Genomic DNA, 26,825 nt, shown 5'->3' with positions numbered 1-26,825 from the left:
AGTTTGATCAAATCCTCATGGCTAAGTGTTGCAGCCCTCTCCATTCCACGCTTGGTGGCCACTGTTTCCTGGCCCAAGCTGCCGCTCTGGTCTGTGGGTCAGGGTCTAGCAAGAGAGAGAGTGGGGATTAAGGGGAAGAGATTCGAAGAATGGAGACAAGACAGAGGTTCTGATCAAGTCTCGTTTATTGAAGGGAAATCTGGGGTATTTATACGCTTTTGCCACGTGCCTTGTAGGCTCATGGATACCACATGCCTTGCAGGTGTTGATATGACGTAAGCCTTACAGGCGTGGATACCACATGCACCTTATAGGCATGTATGGCATGGATAGCACGTGGACAGCACGTGAACTGCATGCTTTGCAGGCGTGGCTACCACGTGTCTTACAGGCATGTATGGCGTGGATAGCACATGAACCGCATGCCTTGCAGCTGGGGGCAGTAAACAGCAAAACAAAATATGTGGGATATCAGAGTGTGCTTCAGCTGTTGAAAAACAAGTCTCACGTCAGGGTATATGGCTCAAGATGGCTGCAAAGCTGATAGCCACTTTCTGCTAAAAGTCGGCTCCCAACAGCTAAGCCTGCTTGCTTCTTAAATTATTTCTGTAGGTGTAGGACTGTGGTCAAGTGTGGAAGTCAGAGGACAAACTTGGGTGTTAGTTCTCACCTCTCTTAGCAGGGTTCTCTTGTTTGCAGCTTCATATAGGAACTAGCTGGCCTTCCTTTTGCCTCCCATTTAGCTGTAGAGTATCCAATTCTATGTGGGTTCTGGGGACTTGAACTTAGGTCCTCACCCTTGCCTGTGAACTTTTTGCCACTTATTCATCTCCTCAGCTTTTGCCTTTTTTTTTTTTCTAACACATAGCTTTCTTTTCTTGTCCATCTTCTTCTTCCACGAAACTGTAGCGATCTATAGCTTACCTATCCTTAGAACTGCCCTCAAGTTTCACAAAAATAAACACTTGTTCAATCCAGACACAATGACATATGCCTGTATTACCAATATTTGGCAAGCAGAGGCCAGAGGACTGTTGAATCCAATTCTCTCTCCAGCCCAGGTAACTGTCTTCTATAAACCAACTAACTCTACTTATTGACCACACTAATATAAAATTAGCTTTTCTCTCTATGTTGGAATTTAGGCTTAACTTACCTTAAGCTTTTGTGAGTCAGATAACTTGAATGCTTCTCTGTTGTATGTGTTAAGCTAAGAGTATTTTTTTTCTGTTACTTGGGATTCATATTAGAGCAACATTTAGTTGAAATTAGTTTATTTTTACAGCGTGAGTCATTAATAGAAATAAAAATTACAAAACCACAAAGAATATTGATAGTGACAAAATAATGAATGTTTATATATAAAATACACAAAAATTCATACCAGGAAAATGAATAGATGTTAAAAGAGATTTGAGATGAAATATAAAGATTTTACTGACTTATCTATGTGATGTTCAAAATCTCAACACCATTCTTGTATGACACATTTGTAAAAGCTGGATTATTATTTAAAAACAATAATCTGTGTTCTAACAGGGACCTGTTGGGGGGTAAAGACCCTGCTTCCTTGTGAACATCTACTTTACTATCCACCAAGTGAAGTCTTATATTAACAGTATGATGAGCAGGTTTGCTAAACTCCCACAGTGCAGAAGGCAACAGTAAGGAAATCCTGATGCACACATTTTAAAGGAAAACAGATCCCAGTTTAAACATAAGGCAGAAGTACTTACAGTACTGATATAAATAAGAAAATCTTGGAACAACTGTTACAATCTCTACTTTTAAGTAAACTAGCTGCCATCTTAAGAATAACCCTAAGAGTAGGTAAAATATATCAGTATTTCCCATTACAAACCTCTAAACTTTAACCAGATATGATGCCACATGTTTGTGATTTCAGCACTTGGGAGGCCAAGGCAAGGAAAATGTGTTTGAGACCAGCCTGGACTACATAGTGAGTTCAAGTTCTGCCTTGGCTACATATAGGAAGTACAAAACAAAAAATTCTAAATGTTTAAAGACAACACTGTTTCTTCTTTGTTGGTCCTAAGTCTGCCAGCACACATCCTCAGCATTTATTTCCCAGGCAGCCCTAAGAATACGACCAAATTCAGTGAGTGATCTGCTAAGAGGAGGTATGCGACTTAGTGTTGTCACACTCACAGCTGTGACTTAGTACAGCAACTCAACTGTTACATTTGGTAAATGCTCTCTACCAGCAAAACTGTTAGAGATGGGGTGCTCTGCACTGCTGCCAGGGACCAGTACCAAAGGTACATTCTACTTGTTATGAACCAACATCCTAAATTCTCAGAAAGAAAGAAAGTATCCCACACAAACTACACTGTACAGTCTGATCACATTGAGCCCTTCTCATCCTCTTATTACATACGTTTCTAGATGGGTCAGCTAAGAAATCACCACTTTATGAAGTCTTCAAAGGGTAACAGTCCTGGTATGTAGCTATTCTTCAATCTCACAGGAATAATCATGACAATTTCAGATTCAGGAACATTTCTTTGTTGTTGTTGTTGTTTTGTTTTGTGTTTTCGAGACAGGGTTTCTCTGTGTAGCCCTGGCTGTCCGGGAACTCACTCTGTAGACCAGGCTGGCCTTGAACTCAGAAACCCACCTGCCTCTGCCTCCCAAGTGCTGGGATTAAAGGCGTGCGCCACCACCGCCCGGCATTCAGGAACATTTCAATTCAGAAATGTTTTTAAAAGATGTAATGCAGTATCATAATACAAAATCTTCTATCTGAAGAATGTTCAACTCAATTATAATAAATTATACATATAGTTGATAATTTATAAGCTTCAATAAGACAATGAAAACATATGTAAGAAAGGTCAGTTTGATCCTCATGAAACTAAATTTCTGGAACTCCAATGTGCTCTCTCTCTATTACTTTCATTTCTCTATTTTTGTGTGTATAGACACATACTTATGATGAGACATGTGTGGACATCATAGGATCAAATATCTGTGGGAATCAGTGATCCCCTTCTGATATGTGGATCCCAGGGGATTGAACTCAGTCCGTGAGGCTTGAAGTAGGAGTTTTTCCCCACTGAGACATCCTTCTGGCTCTGCTATTCCCGTATTAAGAGGGCTCTTTCAGTGTTGCTAGCAACAAAACCTATCAATATCCCTGTCATAAAAATCTAGAAATGGACTTCTTTGACTACATGTAATTAATTGAAAGTAAAGATGGCATCACTTGGTATTAGAGGTTTCGGTGTAAGCCTTAGAATAAAAAGGTAATGGAGGCACTATATCAAGTTCATGAAGATGACTTTCTTCAGTTAGCATTTTGGGAATATACAGGGAAATTTCCTTTTGTAGTTCTCGCCACTTAAGAATATTCTCTGTCAGTTCTTCTGTCTTGTTTACCAAAATATCCATCTTGGCTAATGCTTTGCTCTGTAACATTTGAAATAAAGAAAAATAGAAAAAACTTGTTAGATTACAGAAATAAATACTTCAAAAATTAGCATCTGATCTTTTTCTACTCCTTTTTTTAAATTTTTTTTTTCCTCTAGTTTTTTGTTTTGTTTTGGTTTTTTGAGACAGGGTTTCTCTGGATAGTCCTGGGTGTTCTGGAACTCACTCTGTAGGCCAGGCTGGCCTCAAACTCAGAAATCCTGTACCCTTCCCCCCACCATGAGCAAGCCTGAAGAGACCTTGTTTACCACAACAAGGTCAAGTGACAGGATCTAGGTGGAGTTACCCACCTTGGCTGCCCAGAACACAGAAGCAGAACTGCCCCTGGGCTTGCCTTGAGACATCTCCAGCCTGACCTGGAACGGACTATGGATTATCCCACCCATCTGAAACCAGGAGGGGTTGTGGGTTGGGTCTTCCCCTTTAAATTGAGAGCTGAACATTAAAGCTTGGGGCCTTGATCAGAGAACTTTGTCTTGGCCTCATCTCTTCTCGCCCTCCTTCCCCCTTCAATTCCCAGCCCCCCTTTCAGGTGAACCCAGTTGACTTGTAGCCGCAGGCGGCTACACACTCTGTAGGCCAGGCTGGCCTCAAACTCAGAAATCCGACTGCCTCTGCCTCCCAAGTGCTGGGATTAAAGGTGTGCGCCACCACTGCCTGGCTTTCTAGTCCTTTACTGTAAAAATTCCTTAAAACTGTGGATCGGGATGGGGGGTAGGGAGAAAGATGAAGGTGGGCTAGGGATGGAGATGCAGAATCTGTTTAGACATCAAAAGACTATAGATAGGAGTAAGTACAAGAGCTAGGCAGTGGTGGCACACGCCTTTAATCCCAGCACTTGGGAGACAGAGGCAGGTGGATTTCTGAGTTCGAGGCCAGCCTGGTCTACAGAGTGAGTTCCAGGACAGCCAAAGCTACACAGAGAAACCCTGTCTCGAAAAAGCAAAAAAAAAAAAAAAAAAAAAAAAGAGAAAATACAAGAGCCAAAAGAAACATCCCTTGTAAGAGTCTGGAAATACAGAAAAATGTATGGTATGGAAATATCAATTTAGGACTTGTTAGTGTGTAAATGGGATTAGAAACCTTGCCACTAAAACAAACAAACAAACACCAAAGAACAAAAAATAAAAACAACCCAACCCAACATATGTCTGTCTGTGAGTTCACTTCTCCTCTACCATCAGCTTGAACTCTATGCTTTCTCAGTACATGTGTGGATACCTCCTCATCCCCTACAGCATGTGTGTGACACCAAAGTTGTCTTAAACTGACGATAAAGCTATAGTGACTGAAGTCTGCAGTTCTGAAATTTTCTTCTGGTGCTGGGGATGGAGCAAAGGCCTTTCACATACTAGGTAAGCAGTATAGAGAGAGGACCCTTGACTCTTAAAGTCCTGTGTTTCTAACATACTCCTCTCTGTCCATACTAGGGCTCAATCTAGTCTATTCAATATTTGCCCCATGTGTAAAAGATAGTTCTGACTAATCTACTCCTGTATTTTTCTTTAAAAACTGAAAATGAACTGGAGCGACAGCCTAGCTGCAAGAATACACTTGTTGCTCTACTAGAGGACCTAGGTTTGATCACCAACAACTACATAGCAGCTCATAATTATCTATAACTCCAGCCCCAGGGGACTTGATATCCTTTTCTGGCCTCTGAGAGCAGCAGACACACATGGCACACAGAGATACATGCAGGCAAGACAACCATCCATATTAAAAAAAAAAGAAAAACAAGGGTCTGGAGACATTACTCAAAGGTTAAATGTGCTTCCTGTTCTTCAAAAGGACCCAAATTTGGTTCCCAGCAACCCTGTCAGATGGCTTACAACTGCCTATAACTCCAGCCCTAAGGAATCCCTCCCTCCCTCCTTCCCCCCTCTTTCCCCCCTCCCTCTCTGTGATATGAGTGCACAAACATACACACATTTTAAAATAAAACATAAAAGTGAAAACTATATCCTTCACTACCAACAAAAAAATGCAATGGCTCCCCAATATTCAGAAAGCAAAGTCTAAGTTCTTAGTCTACTGGGAGGCTGAATCAAGAGCACTTCTGTGAGTTCAAGGCCTGCCTGAGCCATATAGTGGATGCAAGGTCATCCTAGGCTAAAAAGTAAAAACCTGCCTAAATAAATAAACAAATCTCTTTTTAAATTTTGGTTTTTAAAGACAGGGTTTTTCTGTGAGACAGCCCTGGCTGTTACAATTACTAACAATTATAGGTGCAGGACACCATGCCTGGTTAAGAAAAATTTTTTTTTCTTTTATGTTTCATGACTTTAATAATGACTAACTCAAAGTGAAATAAGCCAAGCAAAGAAGGACAAACATGGTAAGTCTTGTTTCGTATGTATATTCTATATTTGAATGGTCTGTGTATCTGCGTGCTATGAAAGTAAAAGAGAGACAGTGAGCGGAGAAGAAGAGATACTAGGGGCTGAGGGAGAGAATGAAAGAGTAACAGTTCATGTAACATGCAAACAAAAAGAGGCTCTATCTGGAGGAAGCGAGAGTGCCAGGAGATCTGGATGGAGGAGATGAGAGAGGACAGCCGCAGAGGAGAATGCACTAGAACAAAAGTTATCACACATCCATATGATAGTGCCATGATGAAATACATTGTTTGGTATCTTCGGAGTCTGAGGCTAGCCTGAGCTATATGAGACTATCTAAAAAATAAAACCAAGACCAAAAAGGTAAAAGGTAATACAAGGTCATACAGTTGAGATCTTAGTATAAGAACAGAGATCAGCTATATTAATGATACTCACTATTTTCTTTAGGTTTGCATCTAAATGAGGGATATTTCTAATTGTTTCAAGATGAGTTTCCAATTTCTCAATGAAAGTCACAGCCAGTTCCAACATATGTACCATATATCTGAAAGAGAATGTTACAATTTGAATGTAAATTTATCCCACAGGCTCCTGTGTTTGAACACTTGGTCCCTATTGGGTGATGCTGTTTGGGGACTTACTGGAGTTTGGGGCACTGGTAGATGTAGATCACTAGGGACAGATCTTGAAGGTGTTCTCCAATTCCTAATCCACTGTGATGTGAACAAGTCATGCTGCAAGTTCTTGCCCCCAAAGATGGAGTTGCCCCAGTCACAATCAATGCCCTCCCTACCATGTTGGATGTATATTACTTTGAAACTGTGAGCCAAGGCAAACCCCTCTCTAAATTGCTTCTGTTAGGTATTCTGGGACAGAAGGAGAAAAACAATAACTTTTCTTCTTAATTGTTTTGTTTCTTTTCCTTTAGTTAGGACTGTTAATTTGAAATAAGCAAATCTAATGAGTGTCATTAACCTTTTAATGGAGTTAATAGTGGTAAATAAGGTTCTTTTCATTTACTTAGGGCAAAATTTAGGTTGTCATGCAAACAGGAAAATGGAATAAGCTAGGCATCATGGTATTCATCTTTAATCCCAGCGATCAGGAGGCAGAGGCAAGTGGATCTCAGTGAGTCCAAGGCCAGCCTAATCTACAGACTAGTCTACAGCCAGGGGTACACAGAGAAACACCCATTTTTTTTTTTTTAAATGGAAAGACATATTCATGATAACTAAAATCTAACTCAAAGGAACTGGGTGTGTGGTACATCTTTATTCCCAGCATTTGGGAGGTGGTGGCGGAGGCGGGAGGGCGGGGGGGGGGGGGGGGGGGGGGGAAGAATCTCTGTGACTCTGAGATCAGCTTGGTCTACAGAGTGAGTCTTAGGCCAGCCAGCACTACATACTGAGCTCTATCTCAAAAAAAAAAAAAAAAAAAGAAAAAAGAAAAAGGAGAAGCAGGGAGGAGGAGGAGAGGAAGAGGAGGGCGACAGCCTTCAATAGTTGATAGTAACCATCACACATAAACTGACTTCCCTGAACAAAACCTCATATTGGTTCAGATAACTGAGGGACACACCAGGGATAAATATACTGAATATCACATAGTTTTTCTGAATCTGCATTGGTAAAATCTTCAAAGTCATTACTCAGCTCATCTTTTTGTTGTTGTTTTTGTTCTGTTTTTAAATCACTTGCCCGAGACTGAGATATATTATCTGTAGAGATAAGTACAAAGTCCAACCCACAACTTTTTTCATCCTCAACTACACAGCAAATTTGAGGCCAGCCTATATAAGACCCTGTTTCAAACAAAAAATTGTTTCCCGGTTTTGTAACCCTCTGATTCCCAGCCTCTCTATCTTTTTTTGTTTTTAAAATATATTTATTTTCATTTATTTTATGTATATGAGTACAATTATAGCTGTACTATGTATATAGTACAGTTCAGACACACCAGTAGAAGGAGTCAGATCCATTACAGATGGTTCCGAGCCACCATGTGGCTGCTGGGAACTGAACTCAGGACCTCTGGAACACAGTGCTCTTAACCACTGAGCCATCTCTCCAGCCCCCTCTCTATCTTTTTGAGAGGGGGTCTTGATATGTAGCCCTGACTGGCTGTATTGAAACTAGCCAAGTAGCTGTGTAGACCAAGCTGGCTTCAAACTCATAGAGACCCACCCTCTGCCACCCCAGTGCTGGGATTAAAGGTGTGTATCACCATGGCTAGCTTCAGTCTTTGATTCTCTTATGGCTTTTATTTTCTCGAGACAGGGTTTCTCTGTGTAGCCCTAGCTGTCCTGGATCTCACTCTGTAACCCAGGCTGGCCCTTTCTTTTTACCAGTTATATTTTAAAAAGAAAGGATACTTTCCAGTTTAATGCAGTGACACTAGTAATGTTAATAAATACAATCAATAATACATTGTTTTGTGAATTAGGCTACAACATAACTGCCATGCTAAACAAAAGCTACCTTAAAAAGACATGCATAGTTCTCCATTTCCACTTCTCGGTCTAACCTGTGATAAACAGCTTCCAATGGCAAGTTCTCCTGGCATGTGGGTCTCAGCAGTCTTTGCCTGATGGAGTGCTTCTCTTTTAGCACTGCTTCCAGATGATTATTCATGCTTTGCAGAACATCACATTTCTCAACTATATAAACCAGAGATGGCAACCACAGTGAGCAACAGGAAAAGTATGTTTTAGAACTGTTAAAAAATGTCTTCCTTGGAGACTGCAGAGATCCGTGGTTAAGTCCACTCACTGCCTTTCCAAAAGACCCCTGCCCAGGGGGTGGCACTATTAGAAGGTGTGGCCCTGTTAGAGTAGGTGTGTCACTGTGGGTGAGGGCTTTTAAGATTCTCTTCTTAGCTGCCAGTCTTCTACTAGCAGCCTTCAGGGAAGATGTAGAACTCTCAGCTCCTCCTGAACCATGCCTGCCTGGATGCTGCCATGTTCCTGCTTTGATGGGAATGGACTGAACCTGTGAACCTGTAAGCCAGCCCCAGTTAAATGTTGTCCTTTACAAGACTGATCCTGGTGTCTGTTCACAGCAGTAAAACAGTAAGATAGAGTCAGGCCTACCCTAGGCAACAGAGAGCCTTATCTCAAAAGCAGATCACAAACAAATAAGTCAAATAAATTAACCCCACAATCTCTATAGATGTTTTTCTTACTTTTGCTTTCTTTAGTAACACAAGTTTTATCTTTATTTTCGACTATTTTCTCTTATTTTTTTTTTTTACCAACAACCAAACTATAGTACTAAATTACTTCCTGTGTTTTTCAAATCTACATTTTATTTGGCTTTTAAAACCAGTGCCTATTATATGATGGTATAATAACCATAATAACAATTAAGTTAACAGTTAAGATTGATATCTTAACATTTAGTTTCCTCCCTCCCCATTCATACACCCCTTTTTGTTTTCAAAAGGATCTATTTGAGAATAGATGGTAGGCAGCATGGCCTTTATTCCTCAGAAAAAAATACAGCATGTGTGTATGTGTGTGCTTGCAGGAGTGCCCACATGTGTGTCAAGGCACCAAGGTGAAGGTCAAAGAACAGCTTTTAGGAGTTGGCTCTCTACTTCCACGTGGGTCTTAGGGATTAACTAAGGCATCAGGCTTAACAGCACATGCCTTTACCTGCTTAGCTATCTAGCACACATCTTTTATTCTTAAAACTTTATTCCAAGAACATTATCTTATATAACTACAGAATATTCCCAAATTCAAAATTTTTCCCCCCTCAAGAATTTTATTCTCTTTAGCTTTTTTTTTGAACTCTCTAGAAACTTAACCAAGGGCCTTATACATGCTAAACAAACAATCATAAAACTACATCCCCAGCCTTTTCCCTCAATATTTGTTTAAAAAGCTTTAGATTGTTAATTTATTTAGTTCTGTCCATATATGTGTGCATGTGTGTAAGCAAGTGCTACAGTGTTCACGTGGAAGGCAGAGAACACTTTCCATCTGTTGTCTTTTACTCCGTGGATGCCAGTATTTGAACTCAGGTTATCAGGTTTAGTTGAAAATGCTTTTATCCACAAGGGTTTTTACCACTACCTCATCTAACTGGTCCTATTTGTTTTGTGACATTTATTATTTGTATGTGAGAGTGGGTGCATACATACATGCTACAGCACATGTACCATGTAGATCCTGGGGACTAAACTCAGGTCCTCAGGGTTGGTAACAAGGGCCTCTGCTTCTTGAGATATCCTTCAGTCCTGTTTGACTTGTTTTTTGAGAGAGAGAAAGAGAGAGAGAGAGAGAGAGAGAGAGAGAGAGAGAGAGAGAGAGAGAGTTTCCTGTATTCCAATCTGACATCAAACTCATTATGTAGTCAAGGATGACCTAGAACTTCTCAATGCCCACCTCTGCCTCCCTAGTGCTGGGATTAAAGGTAGATGCCAACAGACTAAATCTGGAGTGCTAGGAATTAAATTCAGAGCCTCATACATGCTAAACAAGTACGTTACCAATTTCAGCTATATACACAGTACTTTCAGAACATTTAACACTGATCTCTTGTCTTTGAGAAGTTACTATAGTTTGGAAACATTTGAGTATGTCCCACAAGCATTTAGGTGTTGACAGTTTAGTCTTCAGTGTGGTGGTTCTGGGATGAGAGGTGGAGCTTTCAAGAGGAAAAGGGAGCAATTATGTCAGTAAGGGCAACGCCCTAGTAAAGAACTTAGTTCAACTCATTCTTAAGAACCCCTTCCTGCTAGGTATGTAGCACATGACTTTAAACAAAATATTAAGGAGGCAGAGGCAGGTGGATCTCAGGGGTTTAAGGCCAGCCTACATAGTGCCAGCCAGGCCTTCATAGTGAGACTGTGTCTCAAAACAAAACAAATAAAACCCTTCCTGTTGCAGAATGCTATTATTTCACTACTTTTTAAAAATGTTATTTTTATGTGTATGTGTATTTTGCCTGCATGCATGTGTATATTATGTGCATGCCTGGTGCCCATGGACATGGATTTCTTGAGACTGGAGTTAGATGACTGTGAGGTACTATAGAGGTGCTGGGAATTAAACCTTGGTCCCTGGAGCCAGTGCTCTCAACCAATGAGCCAGCTCATTATTCTACTTCTTAAACTCTGCTTGCTTGCGCTTCAAAACAAAACAAACAAACAAACAAAAAAAAAACATAAATAAAAACTTAGTTCTGCCTGGTTTCTGATTACTGGTTAGTTCTCTTAGAACCAATGTTATAAAAGAGTGAGACTGATCCCTGGATTCTCTGAATTCTTGTCCTGCAATGTGATCTTTCTTGTCAAGACCTCCAGTGCTGGAATGGCATCACCACAGATGAGCTAATGTGTCCCTCCAAACCTCCAAACCTGTGAGTGAAGTAAATATTTTTTATCTTGTGCATCATTAAGCCCCAGATACTTGGTTGTGGAAACAGAAAGAGATTAGCAGAGGAGCCAGCCTGGCCATGTCTGTATACTGTTTCCACTAATCAAGTCAACTGGACTGGTTCATTGCTAGCTACAGCTACATAGTAAGACCCTGCCTAAAAAAAAATAAAACAAAAACCCTGAAGACACGTTAGTGCATGTCTATGGGGCAATACCTAGGAAAGATTGTGACCTTAGACTTCTGCTGCCTGGTGTTATTATGCTGGTATAATTCAAGAGCAAGCTGAAGTCCTAGTGATTATTCTCTTAGCAAACTTACCCAAACAGGAAGGATGGATAAGATCTGCTGTGTCCTTTTCTAGCTTCAGAAGTTCAATTTCTAGATTATTCTATAAGAGGAACAAAGTAAACTTTAGCTCACTAAGAATTCATCCCAAAGGCAGAAGCTTAAAACACTGATAAAAAATGGACAAGCTACAGATACATGGTACAAGACATACATATATTCCTTAAATGGGATGGAAGGATGGTTTATATGAAAGCCAGGAAAAATCACTGGAGCTTTTCAATTTAGTATCTTAACTTCCTGTTCTATAATAACTTATAGAACAAGTTATCAGCCATGCACTAGGCATTGTTTTCGTTGCAAAAGAATACTATTTAAATCAATAAATCAATCTGCTTGCCGGGTGGTGGCGCAAGCCTTTAATCCCAGCATTTGGGAGGCAGAGGCAGGCGGATTTCTGAGTTCGAAGCCAGCTGGTCTATAGCCTGAGTTCCAGGACAGCCAGGGCTACACAGAGAAACCCTGTCTCGAAAAACCAAAAAAAAAAAAAAAAAAGTAAAAAGTTTTGCTTGTTTTAGCTTAAAGTTGAGCATCAAACCCAAGGCCTCTTGTATGCTAAGCAGCCACATTTTCTCTAAAATATACCTCAGCATACTACATACTTTTTAAATGGAGAAGTAGAAGTGAAAAGTTCATACTTTTACCTGGTAGATTTCAGCTTGAATATCTGAGATCTGCTGTAATCTGGAAAAGTTCACAAAGCAAGGAGCCATTTTCTTAGATATATTTAACATCTCCTATTGGTAAATGAACAGAGAAAGCATGTTACAAAAAGTTAGCACACTGAAATAACATACACAAGAGACTAAAAATATTATGCTCAAAACTGCATCTAACACAAAGAACGTATTAAAACAGTAGAATGCATATCTTCTGTTTTTATTTAATTTTGATAAGGCCTCATGTAACCCAAGCTAGCTTTGAGCTTGCTATATTGCCAAGGATGTCCTTCAACTTCTAATCTTCATACCTCTATTTCCTAAGTGTACAGCATAACACCAGGTTTGTGTCTATGTGTGTGTACGTGTATGTGTGTACAAAAAAGAAAGACAGATAGACACACACACAGAGCGAGGGAGTTACGGGGGCTGGGGGGAGAAAGAGAGAATGTGTGTGTTTTACATATATGTGTGCTGAGAGTAAAGGGGTATCTAACCACTGCCCAGCTGGATTAAATTTTTGATAGTCGAAGTGTCATTCTCTAAAATCCCTCTGTCCTCTGTACTGACTAGACAGGATAGTTAAAGGGAATATGTGGGGAACAACCACCTCTGCATCTTTCAGGTCCTTGATTGTGATGCTCAATCTCTGCAGTTCCTCCTAGGATATAATACTGTCTTTGATTCACTATTTTTCCTTATAGAGGCAACTCCAATGTCTCCCATTTGGCCTTTCAAAACATAATAACCCTCATTCCACAGGTCAGGAAACCAATATGGGAATTCTGCCAACTTGTAAGCATATCTATCCCAAATATACATTCTGGAACTGGGGAGATGACCACAGGATCGGTTCGGGGACTCACTGGATCTAACAGTAAGTTGGACTTCAGTCAAAACTCCATTAATCACCTGACCTTCATAAGCATTTAATTTTGGCCTAATGCTTTTATAGAGTTAGAGTCTATGAGTCTATGACCATCATGACAGAGAGCATGGCTGCAGGCAGAAATAGCATGGGAGCAGAAGCTAAGAGCTTACATGTTGAGAGACAAGCATGAGGCAGAAAAAGCTAACTGGAAATGGTATGTGTTTTTGAAACCTCAAAGCCCATACTCAATGACAAATGCCCTCCACCAAGACCACATTTCCTAATATTTCCCAAACAGGTGAAATCCTTCCACCAAACGGGTACTAGGTATTCAAATATATGAGTCTATAGAGGCCATTCTCATTCAAATTACCACCATGCATCTGATTAAAATCAGATGCTATAGGAAGGAACATGGATACTAGAAGAAAAGAATGTTTGACCTAATCTATCAACCGAAGTAGAGAAACAGGACTGGAAAGAAAGATGGCTCAGCATTTAAGATTATTTGTTGCTCTTGTAGAGGACCCAGGTTCAATTCCCAGCAACCACATGGTGGCTCATTCCAGTTCCAGGGAATCCAGTGCTTTCTTCTGACTATCATGGGCAACAGGCATGCACATGGTGCAAATACATACATGCAGGCAAAACATTCATACATAAAATAAGTATTCATTCATAAAATAAATATATCTTTTAAAAAAAGAGTAGAGAACCACTCAAACCATGTAAACAATTCCTTCCTTTAGAGCTCAGGCTATAACCTGGGGCCCTTGTAGTGGACTACTTTCAATCTTGACACTGTATCTCTCTATATTCTGTGTTATTCCTTCCCTCAGAACAAAGTTATTTTCAATTCTTTAGATAAGAGGCCAAGAACCTAAATATATCTAGCCCAGACCCCAACACACTAGTAACATATTGACTAGACTGGGTTAGACTGGCTAGCCAGCAAGCTCCACCTGTATCTGGCCCTAGATCTAGGAAATAAACCATCACATTCTGCTTTTACCTGGGTGCTAGGGATCTAAATTTAGCCCTTCATGACTTTTTGATAGGCGATTTATTGATTAAACCACCTCCTGAGCCCCAGTACCTGTTTCATACAGTGCTTTGGATCAAACCAAGGGCTTTGTGTGTGCTAAGCAAGCACTCTATCAACAAGCTACATCTCAGCCCATTTCCTCTTTTCTTTTAAGGGTTTAGCAGGGCATGATGTACAAGGCAGAGGCAAGTGGATTTCTGGAACAGACTGAGTTCCAGAACAGCCAGAGTTATACAGTGAAACCCTGTTTCAAAAAACAAAACAACCCCCCCGCCAAAAAAAAAAAAAGCTAATATGTGTTACCTGGCAGTAGGAAGATAACTATAAAACCACCACTGTACAATGCCTGAGATCATCTCCAGATACCTTTCTATGGTTTAGGAACTTGCATTCTCTATAAACACTTTCAAGAACATTGAGCTTCAACTGTGTTAACTATGAAATAATCCAATAGTTTTATGACAAGAGAACGGCACAGTGCAAGATGAAAATACTGCACAATGAAAGAAAACAGGGAAGAGTGAGGAAAGGCTGTTTCTTTTTTGTTTAATGGAGACAATGTTTCCTCACTCTATCTTAGCTAGCCTTGAACTGTGAGCAATCTTCCTGCTTCCAGCTCCCAAGTGCTTCCAAGTCTTCTGTCACCATATCTGCCTGCTTAGGTTTCTTAAACACTTTATGAAATATCTGAAGTCTCTATTACCTCTTTCATACATCAAAACCAAAAAACAAACAAACAATAAAACCAAGCAGCTGAAGAGATGGCTCAGTGGTTAAAAACACTGATTGCGCTTCCAGAGGATCTGGGTTTAATTCCCAGCACCCACAAAGCAGCTCACAACTGTCTGTAACTCCCACTCCAGTGGACATGACACCTTCACACAGACACACAAGCAGGCAAAACACCAATGTACATAAAATGGAAATAAATTATTAAAAAAAAATTCTTCCACCATTTCTGCACTGCTAATTTCTACAGATGAATTAACTAACTTTCCTCAACTTCCTTTTTGTATCAGTTTCCTTTCTTCAAGCTTAATGTGCTTGGCTTCTCACTCCTCCATTCCCATCAGCCATTTTCTGTTATTCCTTCACATATTCAATTTCTCCCTTCTGTCTACCTGCTTGTTGTATATACATGTCTAAAACAGTCACTTCTTGGACTAATCTTTATTCTTGCCTCAAAATCTTCACAGTGCAACAGCATACACAAAACACTGAGACAGACACACACCTTTAATAGATGCTGCCCTAAAGAGTCTCTACTAGGTAAGAGTCTGCACACAGCCTTACCAACCTAAGACAGAAGTATATTGCTTTTGATAATGCATATTCCATGATGGGTATGGAAGGCATTCTTATCAGAACGACCTAAGGCAGGCTCAGTCTTGTTAATGAAATAAACAAGGGGGAGAGGTGGAGAGCCTTTGGGGCTGCTTGACAAGAAGCTGACACGGACCAAGGACAAGGAAATGGGCTGCTTGGCAGGAATATGACATTGGCCAAGGACAAGGAAGTAGGCTTCAAGCAAGAATCTGACATTAGACTAGAACAAAGAAGTAATTTCAGGTAGGAATCTAAATCTTAGGCTACAACAAAGAAGTAATCTCAGGCAGGAATCTAAATATTAGGCTAGAACAAAGAAGTAATTTCAGAAAGGAATCTAAATTTTAGGCTAGAACAAGGAAAGGCTTCAGACATGAAAATGACCTTGGGCTAGGGCAGGGAAGTAGGCTCAGATGCTTAGGTCATCCTGATAAGCCTTTAGAAACAGCAATCTTGGGAGTGTTCACATAATTGGGTTTAATGCCTTGCTTTTTCTTTGACTATTTGTATTTATTGTATTGCTTGTTCCTTGACTATTTGCATCTATTGTATTGCTAGACCCTCAACCTAGAACTGACCTTAATACATGCATGTAATCAAAATGGTATAAAAGCGTAAAGGAAGGGGGGTATAGGATAGGAGGTTTTAGGGAGGGGAAATGGGGAATGACATCTGTATTGTAAATAAATAAAATATCCAATAAAAATGAATTAAAAAAAAAAAGTCTCCGCTAGAGTTCTGTACTAGGGCCCAGATATGTTTCAATAATTCCTGTTAACAGGTGGTGTCGAAAATGCTTTTCATAGTACCTGCCAGTATTTCTTCCTCACACTCTACAGTTCAGAGCAGTGGTTCTCAACTGAGTGGCTTGCAACCCTTTTGGTGAGGTCAAACGACCCTTTAACAGACATGGGTCGCCTAAAGACCATCGGAAAACCACAGATGTTTACATTAGGATTCGTAACAGTTGCAAGATCACAGTTATGAAGTAGCAACGGAAATGATCTTATGGTTAGGGGGTCACAAAACATGAAGAACTGTAGTAAAGAGTTGCAGCCTTAGGAATGTTGAGAAACACTGTTCTAGAGGAAGTAGTATCACTGGAAGAAAAAAAAGCGAAGCGCTGGACCATCTCCCACAAACTGGCCTGGGATAACCCGCAGGCACTCAAAACATCACCCATTCCGTCCCTCACACTCGAATAACCCACGGGAGTATGGTCACGGACGCAGTCTCCAAGGGTCGCTACCAGGTACTCAACACAGTCCTCAATTGGCTCACTCATGCCCGCATAACCAGGACCACCACCTCACAGAATTCTGTCGCCAACTTGATGACGCCGTCGCCGCCCCCACGTACCTCAGTGACTATCCCCGAAGCCACCAAGTGGTTCAGCAGTAACCCAGCTGCACTCTGCGCGGACGCTGGGTCCCACGGGTTGGCGGCAGCCATGGCTCCCGCACACCTCTGGAACTGGCGCGAGGAGTGAGGAACACCCAGAGAACGGGCGCGCGGTTTGATGATGTCACAGGGCGTTCCTGCCCGGGCGGAAGCCCTGGGAGCGCATCTCAGGCGAGCGCGGGTCGCCAGTGTTCCCTGGCGGAGTCTTCTCTACACTGAACGGTAGGAGGCGAGTCTCAAGCGCCCTGTTCCGGCAACAGCAATCGGAGGCTCCCTGGCCCTTAACTCAGCTGCCAAAGCATCAGGACTTCGTGATAGCGCTGTCTGCTCACCTGCTTTCTCTTTGCCACTCTTGGGCTGGCCCCTGGGAAGTAGGGATAGGCAGAAGGTGACAACTGGAAGCAGAGACCCAAACGGGAGATTTAGCGATGGCAGTATGTCTAGACTGGGCGGTGACAGCTATGCTTCTTTCCTGCAGGGAACTGAGTCGTGGCGCTAGGATGGGAAACAGTGCTCTCCGTGCTCATGTGGAAACAGCGCAGAAAACTGGTGTCTTTCAGCTTAAAGACCGTGGTCTGACCGAGGTGAGACCTGAGGGGACCGGACCAAGAAACTAAAAGGGATAGGGATGGCGGGTTGGCGAAGTCTATTGGTGCAGAATTTTTCCACACTGTAAGCTCCTTTCTCCAGTTCCCCTCAGAGTTGCAGAAACTGACAAGCAATCTTAGGACGATCGATTTGTCCAACAACAAGATCGACAGCCTACCACCTCTGATAATAGGAAAGTTCACTCTGCTAAAGAGCCTCTCCCTCAACAACAACAAACTGAGTATGGATTTTGTGTCTGGGCAGCTTTTGCTAGTAATCACCAGTTATGAAGGGTGTTTTTCCTGTTAGATGATTTTTGTTATGAAATCAGTTTAGGTGATTCAGAATGTTAAGAGTATTGAAGGTTTTATCTCTTGTAATCTAATCTAAAAGCCTCCTTGGGTAGTATAATCATTATTACTAGGTTAATTTGGACTTGGAAGACCTTTGGGAATCGATGTAAACAGTTATCTAATTTGGGGGGCAGGGTGGAATGGGAGGATCTTTTAAACTTCTCCAGATTGTTTTTAGAATCCCCCAAGCCCCTTTACAAAAGGAACCCATTATACACATACACACTTTTCTGCACTTTGATGACTTCTTAATCTCCCAAACACTGTTTGTGAAACCTAAACATGATATGTGAGAATTCTATGTAAGAAGTTAGGCCTGCTGACTTAGGCCTGTAACCCCAGCTACACAGATGCTGAGGCAGAAAGATCATGATTTCAAGGCTACCCTATACAACTTGAAACGCTGTCTCAAAAACAAGATGAAGCAGGCTACCATACTTTTTATAAATTTTATTAGTTCTATCAGATTTAGGTTTTTAAAAAATTTCTTCCTCGCCAGCTGTTCTACCTGATGAATTATGCAATCTGAAAAAACTAGAGACACTAAGTCTCAACAGCAATCACCTGAGAGAGCTACCGTCTACCTTTGGGCAGCTGTCAGCTCTGAAGACCCTGAGCCTCTCTGGGAACCAGCTGGGAGCATTACCACCCCAGCTGTGTAGCCTGAGACATCTGGATGTAGTAGATCTCTCTAAAAACCAGATTCGGAGTATACCTGACACAGTCGGAGAGCTGCAGGCCATCGAACTCAATCTCAACCAGAATCAGGTCTATACTTGTGTGTGTTGCTCCTCTTCCCAGTGTATGCATTTATGGTCTTGTGATAATTTCCTGTTCCTTAAACAGTAATCATGGAGTTGGATAGTAGAAGCTAAGATATATAAGGTGAACTTACTCTAATGCCCAGTATCACGGAGTGGGTTGACAGTGGCTGTGTCGAAGGTGTTTTGAGGAAGGCATAAGAGAGTAACAAAGTAAGATAATTAAAAAAAAAAAAAAAAAACTATTCAAAGTTTTACAAATATTCTTTTCACACCTCATTATTTAGTGAGGAGCCATGTCAGGGATGATATAATGCAGGAATGAGACCTATACCCATAGGATCTGAGAGTCAGGTGTCAGACATTGTTGAAAAATCCCTAGGTGATAGCTGTTCTGGGCTAGGTTATAATTGGACAACTTTGTATGTGAAATGTTTTGAAGCTCCTTGGTTAAGAGTATGGAAAAGTCCTCTGCTTTATATATGAGCCACAGTGATGAAAGAAACATTTGAGATTAGGTAGCCTTTAGTTTTTAGCATTTATGCTTCCATATATGTACATTATGCATGTATATTAGCTACTATGGACATGTTATTACTGTGCTAGATTGTAGTTAGCATAATATTCGTTCGGCTTTTGACGTTGGTCTTGTCTTTTCCCTGAGATTTCAAGAAAAGAACTGTCATTGGTATTAGCTGACTTATTCCACATTCCCTACTGCTAGACCATAATTTGAGTCTCAGACCTCATTTGGATAACCTGGGGAGCTTATGGTCACCTTAGTGTTTGATTCAGGAAGTGAGAAGTCTAAGAATCTGCATTTTCAGTAAGTTCCTAGGTGATGCTTTAGATGCCAGTTAGTCACCAGAATTTAGTGACCTGGTGCTGAGTGGTACAGTGGTACAGAACCAGACTCTGGTTTATCCTGCGGCATGGGAAGGAAAAGACTTGGAGCTTTAATGGGCAAAGAAATGGGTCAGACTGTTTGGAATTGACCTGGAGGACCTACACAAAGCTACTAAATGGACATGCTGAGTTCATCAGATGAATTATCCAAATGTTTTAGTGAAAACTGTAGATACAGAGCTGTATTTGAGATTATTACATAAGACTGTTGATACAGATTTAGAAGTCACAAGTGAAATGGTTTTAAGAATGATTGTTTTCTAGAAGGTTGTGAATGTTAAATAGGGAGCATTAGGGATTTCTTTCTGCTTGAATATAATTCTAAATAAGTAAAAAGGGTGGTGGTGGTGCACGCCTTTCATCCCAGCACTCAGGAGGCAGAGGGATCTCTATAAGTTAGAGGCAAACTTGGTTTACAGAGCAAGTTCAAGGTAGCCAATGCCGCACATAGAAACTGTCTCAAAAAAATGCCACCCCCCAAAAAAATTTCAGGAAAAATTAAAAAAATCTTGCACAAAAGGGAGTCTCAAGAAATGGATGGGTAGTCCAGTCACATGCAGCAGTATGGAAGCATGCAACGTTGACTTCAGCAATAGAGCAGAGGGGTAGGTATCAAGGTGTTCTTGTGGTTGTTTCTGTATGGCAGCTTACTGATAAAGTTCTTCCTTAAACTTACATGATTCTCATTATTTCCTATAATAAATGCACAGCACTTTTATTATTAGGTTTTATTTCTGAAAAGCTACTAGTAACCTTCAAATAATTTGGAAGTGGAGGAGTAACAGAAGGTATGTAACAGGCTTCTGTGATGAGTAGGTAGTGAGAAAACGGAGGTGGCAAAAGAAAAACTAGAACACATTCAAGATGTGTTTCAGTGTAGCAGCATGGCCATTATGCTTTGTCCTCTTACTGTTTTGTTGTTCAACAGATATCTCAGATCTCTGTCAGGATATCCTGCTGTTCTCGCCTCAAAGTCCTCCGGCTGGAAGAGAACTGCCTTGAGCTCAGCATGCTTCCACAAAGCATCCTCAGCGACTCCCAGATCTGCCTGCTTGCTGTGGAGGGCAATCTCTTTGAAATAAAGAAACTTCGAGAACTAGAGGGTTATGATAAGGTGTGTATTAGCATTGTCTACATTTTTTTTTTTTTTTTTTTTTTTGGTTTTTCGAGACAGGGTTTCTCTGGGTAGCCCTGGCTGTCCTGGAACTCACTCTGTAGACCAGGCTGGCCTCGAACTCAGAAATCCGCCTGCCTCTGCCTCCCAAGTGCTGGGATAAAAGGCGAGCGCCACCACTACCCAGCCAGTCTACATTTCTAGTGCCTGCTCCAGAGGGAAAAAAACTGATGAGATAAAACTCAAGTGATGTCTACAGTTAGCATCTGACAGGTTCATATACTGGAAGTAGCTTTAAAACTTGGCCAGATTGTATTGTGCCAAGTGACTTTCTCCAAATACAGCTTGTTGCACTGCATCTTTTGATGTTTCCTAGCCCCCCCCCCAGGCAAAAATTAATGCACTTTAATAATTAAGTATATTTTGCCAAGTATGGCAGCAGGGCTTTAGTCCTAGCACTTGGGAGGCAGAGGCAGGCAGATCTCTGTAAGTTCAAGGACAGCCCAGGGCAACATAATGAGACTCTGTCTCAAAAAGAACTAAGTTTTGTATGAAATTAATCTAGTCAAATTAAAAAAAAAAAACATAAAACCTAAGTTAAAAAAAGTATCCTTCTGGGGGCTGGAGAGATGGCTCAGGAGTTAAGAGCACCGACTATTCTTTCATAGGACCAGGATTCAATTCCTAGCACCCACATGGTAGCTCACAACTGTCCATAAATCCTGTTCCAGGGGACCCAACTCCCTCACACAGACATTTATGTAGTCAAAACACTAAAGTATGTAAAATAAAAATAAATTATTGAAAAGTATTCTTTTTTTTTTTTTTTTTTTTTTTTTTTTGGTTTTTCGAGACAGGGTTTCTCTGTGTAGCTCTGGCTGTCCTGGAACTCACTCTGTAGACCAGGCTGGCCTCGGAACTCAGAAACCCGCCTGCCTCTGCCTCCCAAGTGCTGGGATTAAAGGCGTGCGGCACCACTGCCCGGCAAAAGTATTCTTATATTTGTCTATACCAAAATGCCATATGTATATTTTTCTTTCACATTTTTAGTACATGGAGAGGTTCACAGCCACCAAGAAGAAATTTGCATGATGTTCTCCAGGACCACGGGACAGACTTGGAGCTTCTGTTGGAATCTGACTGAGTCAAAGGCTCCTGATGTTGGATACACTGCAGATAACATTTTACTTAATGACTTTTTCCTTTTTTAGGACTATGTCAGATAAGCTAAAGGAAAGGCATTTAGGAGTAGCAGACAGGAAGAACCCTTCATCTTGAGCCATGTAGGGCCATGGCCAGTGTTGATCTTCAAAACTATCATTAGTTGGACTCTAAGGAACCAGTAGGTAAATGCTGCCTGTTAATAGAGGGACCCATGCCACAGCTTGAGACTTTGTTGAGTTGCAGACTGCCAGCTTCCATAAAGTCGGTCCCCATCGCCTCTGTGTTAACACTTCATATTTTTTTATGAAATTCTAATTTGTGGGAAACGTATGACTAAGGATGAGTGCTTTTGCTCCAGTACGTTAACTCAGTAGCAGTGTTTACACTTGGAACTTGGGATGTACATAAATATGTAGCTGTCTTAAAGAGAGCTTTTTCAAGAGGAGCACCAACACAACAGCCACCAAGAATGTTCCCCAATGCTGCAGTAGCAAATTTTTTTTTTTTTTTTTTTACTATTGCAGGTGCCTTATTGGTAGAGGGCTCTGAAAGAGCTAAAACTATATGCAAAAATTATAATTTTTTTTGTTTATAGACAGGTTTTTGCTATGTAGCCCAGGCTGGCCTCAGACTCAAAATCTCCCAACCTCAATCCTCCCCCTCTCCCACGTGCTGGGATTATAGGCATGCGCCACACTCAGCCTACTTGTAAGATTTTAAATTAATTTTAGTAATCAAGATTTTCCTGAAGCTTTGTTAAAAATCATGTGCTATTTCTGGTAACTCCTCCCCCTTTTGTATTTATAACTGTACTAATCAGATTACCTTCAAGAAAACCATTGCTACAATATTTTAAAATAACCTATGTTTATCATGGCTATTCTCTGAATGAGAGAATATTCTAAATAAAATATTTTTAGTGAACTTTGTCTGGAAGCAATGTTAATCATTTAACGAACTTTTAACCTGTTAAGTAGTACTTTGTTCTCCTAAAGTAAACCAGGTACCATAAAGAAAAAAAAAAAAAAAAAAAAAAAAAACCAGCCTGTCTTGAAAAAGAAAAAGAAAGGAAAGAGAAAACTGGGAGGATATGTTTCATGCTCTTGTTTGGTTTTATGGCAATGAAATCCTTTGCTGCCATGCAGACAGAAATTGGGAACTGGGAATTGTACTTAAGAGAATGTGAAAGTACAGAGAGAGGATTTCAGATTGTTATTGGTAATAGCATCATGAAGCTAGTTTTTCAAAGTCTTCTCTCAGAACAGTGCCTTTCACTAACAAATCTGAACCTATAAATAACGTGCATGTGTCCATTTGTGCTCCCACTCCTGGAGGAATCAGTAAGTACCACCTTTCCTTCAGTCCATTTGTATGTCCGACCAGACCAGATTATACCGCTCAAGAATGCCTTTGTGTTATTCAGTCAAGATGCCATCTCTCTTACTTGGTGCTGACCAGTTTCTAAGCTCCTTCCCTAAATCTAATCCGAATTAACTGCTCCATCTGCTGACAGAATACTTTCCACATCCTATATTTATCTCTCTTGCTAAACTGAAGTGCTTGAGGTTAAAAACCATATAAAGGGCTGGAGAGAGAGCTCAGAGATAGAAAGTACTTGTGCTTGCAGAGGACCCAGATTCAGTTCCTATACCCACATGGTCCCAACACCCTCTTCTGGCCTCTAGGCACTAGGCATACATGTGCTACACATACATACTTGCAACCATAATACTCATAAACAAAATCTTTTCAAAAAACCAAACAAACCTACCCAATATGCCTTAAACTTTAGTTTGGCTTGGAGTCCGCTAGTACATGGAATAAGGTCACAGGCACTGTACAAAATTAATGATTTCAGGATAAGGAATCTGAATAACAATATGAGAAAAAATTAGGAACCTAATTAGGATAACTATTTTCACTACATTTTCATGTGTATGTGTACACAAGCTTGCATACACTGCAGCACATGTGGAAGTCAGAGGAAAACTTTTAGGAGTTGGCTTTCTTCTTCTACCATTTAGATCCTGGAGCTCAAACTTAGGTTGTCAGGCTTGGCAGCAAGTACCCTTACCTGCTAAGCCATATAATGGACCGTTTTTGGTTTTCTTGAGTGGTGTTTCACATATCCCAGGTTGTCCTGAAACTATACCTGAGGATGACCTTGAGCTCCTGATCCTCCTACCTAATGCTGAGTTGGAAGGGCATGCCACCACACCTGGCTTACATGGTAGAACAGAACTGAACCTAGGGATTCTTGATATACTGGGCAAGCACCTCATGAACTGAGTGGTTCTGCATCCCCAGTCCTAAAAACTTAAATGCTCATTATAGGATGTCTAAAGTATTGATGTTTATTGAGTCATAATCCATATGTGATAAGGAAAGATTAAGAATTGAAGACTGAAGAATACATTAAAACTGAAGAAGGGATAAAATAGGTATAGCTATGTAAGTTAAGACTAAGATGAAATTTGAGCTTTACTGTTTTTAAAATACTTAAAAGTTTGAAGTTGGGTGTAGTGGCACACTTAACTTCAGTATCTTCAGTGACTGGTAGATCTCTGGTTTTGAGGCCAGCCAGCTTTACACACAGTAAGACCCAGTTTAAAAAAATAAAAAGTTGCCAGGTGTGGTGGCACATACCTTTAATCCCAGCACTTGGGAGGCAAAGGCAGGCTGATCTCTGTGAGTTCAAGGCCGGCCTGGTCTATGTTGTCTTTCACCAAATTCATAGACAGATATTTGACCAAAAAGAGCTCTCTCCATTCTAGAGAAATATCATTTATGACGGTTACAGCTAATAGGCACTGTTCTAAGAGTCTTGCTGGTTGATTTTGTTGGGGTGGGGGGGAGGGGCTATTTTTTGACACAATTCAGTTTTGGCTGGCCCACAACTCACTGGGTAGATTGATTGTGCCTCAGGTTCCCAAACGTTGGATTACCAGTGTGCCCTCTGAGCCAGGCATATTCTAAGAAATGTCTGGGCATTACTGGTCTGTGAGTTAGTTTATAAAATAGGATTTATTAATTCCCATTTACAGGTATGGAAACCAAGGCAAAGAAATAGGCATACATTCACACCCGCCAGCAAGAGCAAAGGGTTGCTTTAGTGCGTATTCTAACCAAATATACCTTAGATACCACCTTTTGGTACCATTCCTTTAGACAAATCAGCATGTTGTTTTTAGATGTATTAAGGTACATTTAAAACACTTAATGTTACATTTAATGTACATTTAATGTTTTAAATGTAATGTTTAGGTACAGCACCATCCACTGTTTTATACTTAGTCATACCTCACACATTCAGTATCTTTACCTGACAAACTATTCATTCTGACATGGAATATTTTTTTTTTGTTTTAAATACTGTCCTCTTCACCCTTTCAGGGATGCTATGTTAGATATATCTTTTTCAATAAGTGACTTGTAATTCTCACTCAGAAATACTCAGTAGTATATTTAAGTTCAAATGATTAAGACATGTAATGTCTAGAATGGACTCACAGCAAACTATAGAAACTCCTGTAAACACTTCTGGTAAAAATTAGAAAAGAGCTAAAGCAGCTTTCTATTGGAGTGCTTGACATATGGACATTTGCTTTTATTTAATATTAACAAAAGCTGATAAAATGATTGCCCCCACAAATAAGTCATAGAAACATTACCTATTTGAAAGAACAATACCATTAGTTACAAAATTTAATTGTAAGAATCAAGCAATGGTTATTGGTCAAACCATCTACTTTGGTAGCTCTAAAGTGTACAGCTGCTAATTTTTAAACAAAGGTGACAAATACCAGTTCAACTTTCCTTAACACTTCAGGATCTACATAAACTTAATTCTGTGCACAAGGCAGAGAGAATGGCAGTGTGGTCATCAATAATTAATCCAAAGGCATAATTTTCCAAACAACTTTTAGTAACAAATTATAACTTTTTAAATGTCTAAAACTACACAAAACTAAAAGCAATAATCTATTTTTCTACCTGAGATCAAAAGTTTTTTTCATATCTAAACATAATTCTTAGTATTGAGGTAAATCTGAATTCACATGATACACTGTAAAAGTTTCCCAAAATATTTGAAGCCCTGCTTTAGTGAGGAAGTCTCCTATTTCACATATGTATGTACATCTTTTAAAGGCTACTGACAACTTCATAAAGTTAACAGGCCTACAATGGGACCATGCTATGACTCATTGTATGAGAATAAAAGGCACTCATTTATATAGTGTTTCTGCATGTGCAATGTGAAACAGGATTCAAGAATGTACTATGTACACAAATAAATCACTATGGGTTCAGAAGTGAAGCTTCTGGAAAACTCACTGTGTTCTCCTTTGGAGCAGAAGCTAAAAAAAACAGTGATATGGAACAAAACATGTGTGTGAAAGCTCCTATCCCAAGCACTAACCTGTTTTTTTGTGACCTGTAGTTTCTTTAATGAGTCAACTTCATTTCTTGTTCCTTCCTCTTGCTCTTTACCACAAAACCAAAACCAAACAAACCAAACAACCAATAATGACAAAAGCCACTTATACAGCTGCCTCCTTCATGGCTCTTTGGTAATGCTTCCACATCTTGAACGGAAAAAGAAGCTAAATGGAGAGATGAAGTGACTGTGTGATGTATTGAAAGCAGCCTCCAAGAGTGAACTGAGAAAGACTGTAAGGAAGCCTAAGCAAGAACCTACCCCAAAAAGACTGAAAGTAAGAAAGTAGGGGCATTCCTTCTCGGGTCCTTCTCTCACAGTCTTTCAAACTCTGACTAAGAAATGACTCAGCAGGAGCTAGAGAACTGAGTTAACAGGTAAAGAAGTACAGCAGGCCTTTAGCTATCAATGAGTTTCTTTGCTCTTGTATTGGCAATGTCAATACGATTCTTGTTGGTGTCAGCCTGAGGAAAAAAAGGAGAGAGAAATATCAGCATCTGTATACAAAATAACCCATTTTAAACACAAGTTAAAGTGGGGAATGCAAGTGTAGCTCAGTTGGTAGAGTGTTTACCTAGCACACACTGGGTGCTGGGTTCAATTTCACAGCACTGAATAAAAAGTGGCATCAAGGCATGTGCCTGTAATCCTAGCATTTGGAGAGTGGAGGCAAGAGGAC

The 26,825-nt window shown here is 40.4% G+C and overlaps 3 protein-coding genes across 7 annotated transcripts in view; 1 reads left to right on the top strand and 2 right to left on the bottom strand.

The window, feature by feature from the left end:
• Nucleotides 1-1,257: 1,257 nt before the first annotated feature.
• Haus2 (HAUS augmin like complex subunit 2) lies at nt 1,258-16,914 on the bottom strand. Of its 3 annotated transcripts, XM_034494075.2 has the most exons (6): nt 16,781-16,914; nt 12,165-12,257; nt 11,494-11,563; nt 8,316-8,448; nt 6,228-6,336; nt 1,258-3,429 (listed from the first exon to the last, which is right to left on the bottom strand). In XM_034494075.2, exons 1-6 carry the CDS (start codon nt 16,871-16,873, stop codon nt 3,223-3,225), a joined length of 705 nt encoding a protein of 234 aa, XP_034349966.1. In that variant the 5' UTR covers nt 16,874-16,914; the 3' UTR covers nt 1,258-3,222. The 3 variants fall into 3 exon arrangements, with proteins under 3 accessions (XP_034349966.1, XP_076785685.1, XP_076785684.1); XM_076929570.1 differs by lacking the exons at nt 8,316-8,448; nt 16,781-16,914 and having other exon boundaries at nt 12,165-12,239; XM_076929569.1 differs by lacking the exons at nt 11,494-11,563; nt 12,165-12,257; nt 16,781-16,914 and having other exon boundaries at nt 8,270-8,411.
• Nucleotides 16,907-22,632, top strand: Lrrc57 (leucine rich repeat containing 57). 3 transcript variants are annotated; one of them, XM_034494074.2, is made up of 6 exons: nt 16,907-17,051; nt 17,301-17,406; nt 17,513-17,651; nt 18,263-18,531; nt 20,359-20,544; nt 21,595-22,632. In XM_034494074.2, exons 2-6 carry the CDS (start codon nt 17,323-17,325, stop codon nt 21,634-21,636), a joined length of 720 nt encoding a protein of 239 aa, XP_034349965.1. In that variant the 5' UTR covers nt 16,907-17,051; nt 17,301-17,322; the 3' UTR covers nt 21,637-22,632. The 3 variants fall into 3 exon arrangements, with proteins under 3 accessions (XP_034349965.1, XP_034349963.1, XP_034349964.1); XM_034494072.2 differs by having other exon boundaries at nt 16,917-17,044; XM_034494073.2 differs by lacking the exon at nt 16,907-17,051 and adding an exon at nt 17,076-17,210.
• A 2,647-nt stretch (nt 22,633-25,279) lies between these two features.
• Nucleotides 25,280-26,825, bottom strand: part of Snap23 (synaptosome associated protein 23) — a 29,732-nt gene continuing 28,186 nt past the window's right edge. Inside the window, exon 8 of the mRNA XM_034494078.2 lies at nt 25,280-26,610. Within this exon, the coding sequence (XP_034349969.1) occupies nt 26,545-26,610 (66 nt within the window). The 3' untranslated portion in view covers nt 25,280-26,544. The remainder of the gene's footprint in view (nt 26,611-26,825) is intronic.

Source organism: Arvicanthis niloticus, chromosome 2 (genome assembly GCF_011762505.2).
Source record: "Arvicanthis niloticus isolate mArvNil1 chromosome 2, mArvNil1.pat.X, whole genome shotgun sequence".
Taxonomy (NCBI): Eukaryota; Metazoa; Chordata; class Mammalia; order Rodentia; family Muridae; genus Arvicanthis; species Arvicanthis niloticus.
The sequence above is the reverse complement of the archived record's forward strand: the minus strand, read 5'-3'. Positions and strand labels throughout refer to the sequence as shown.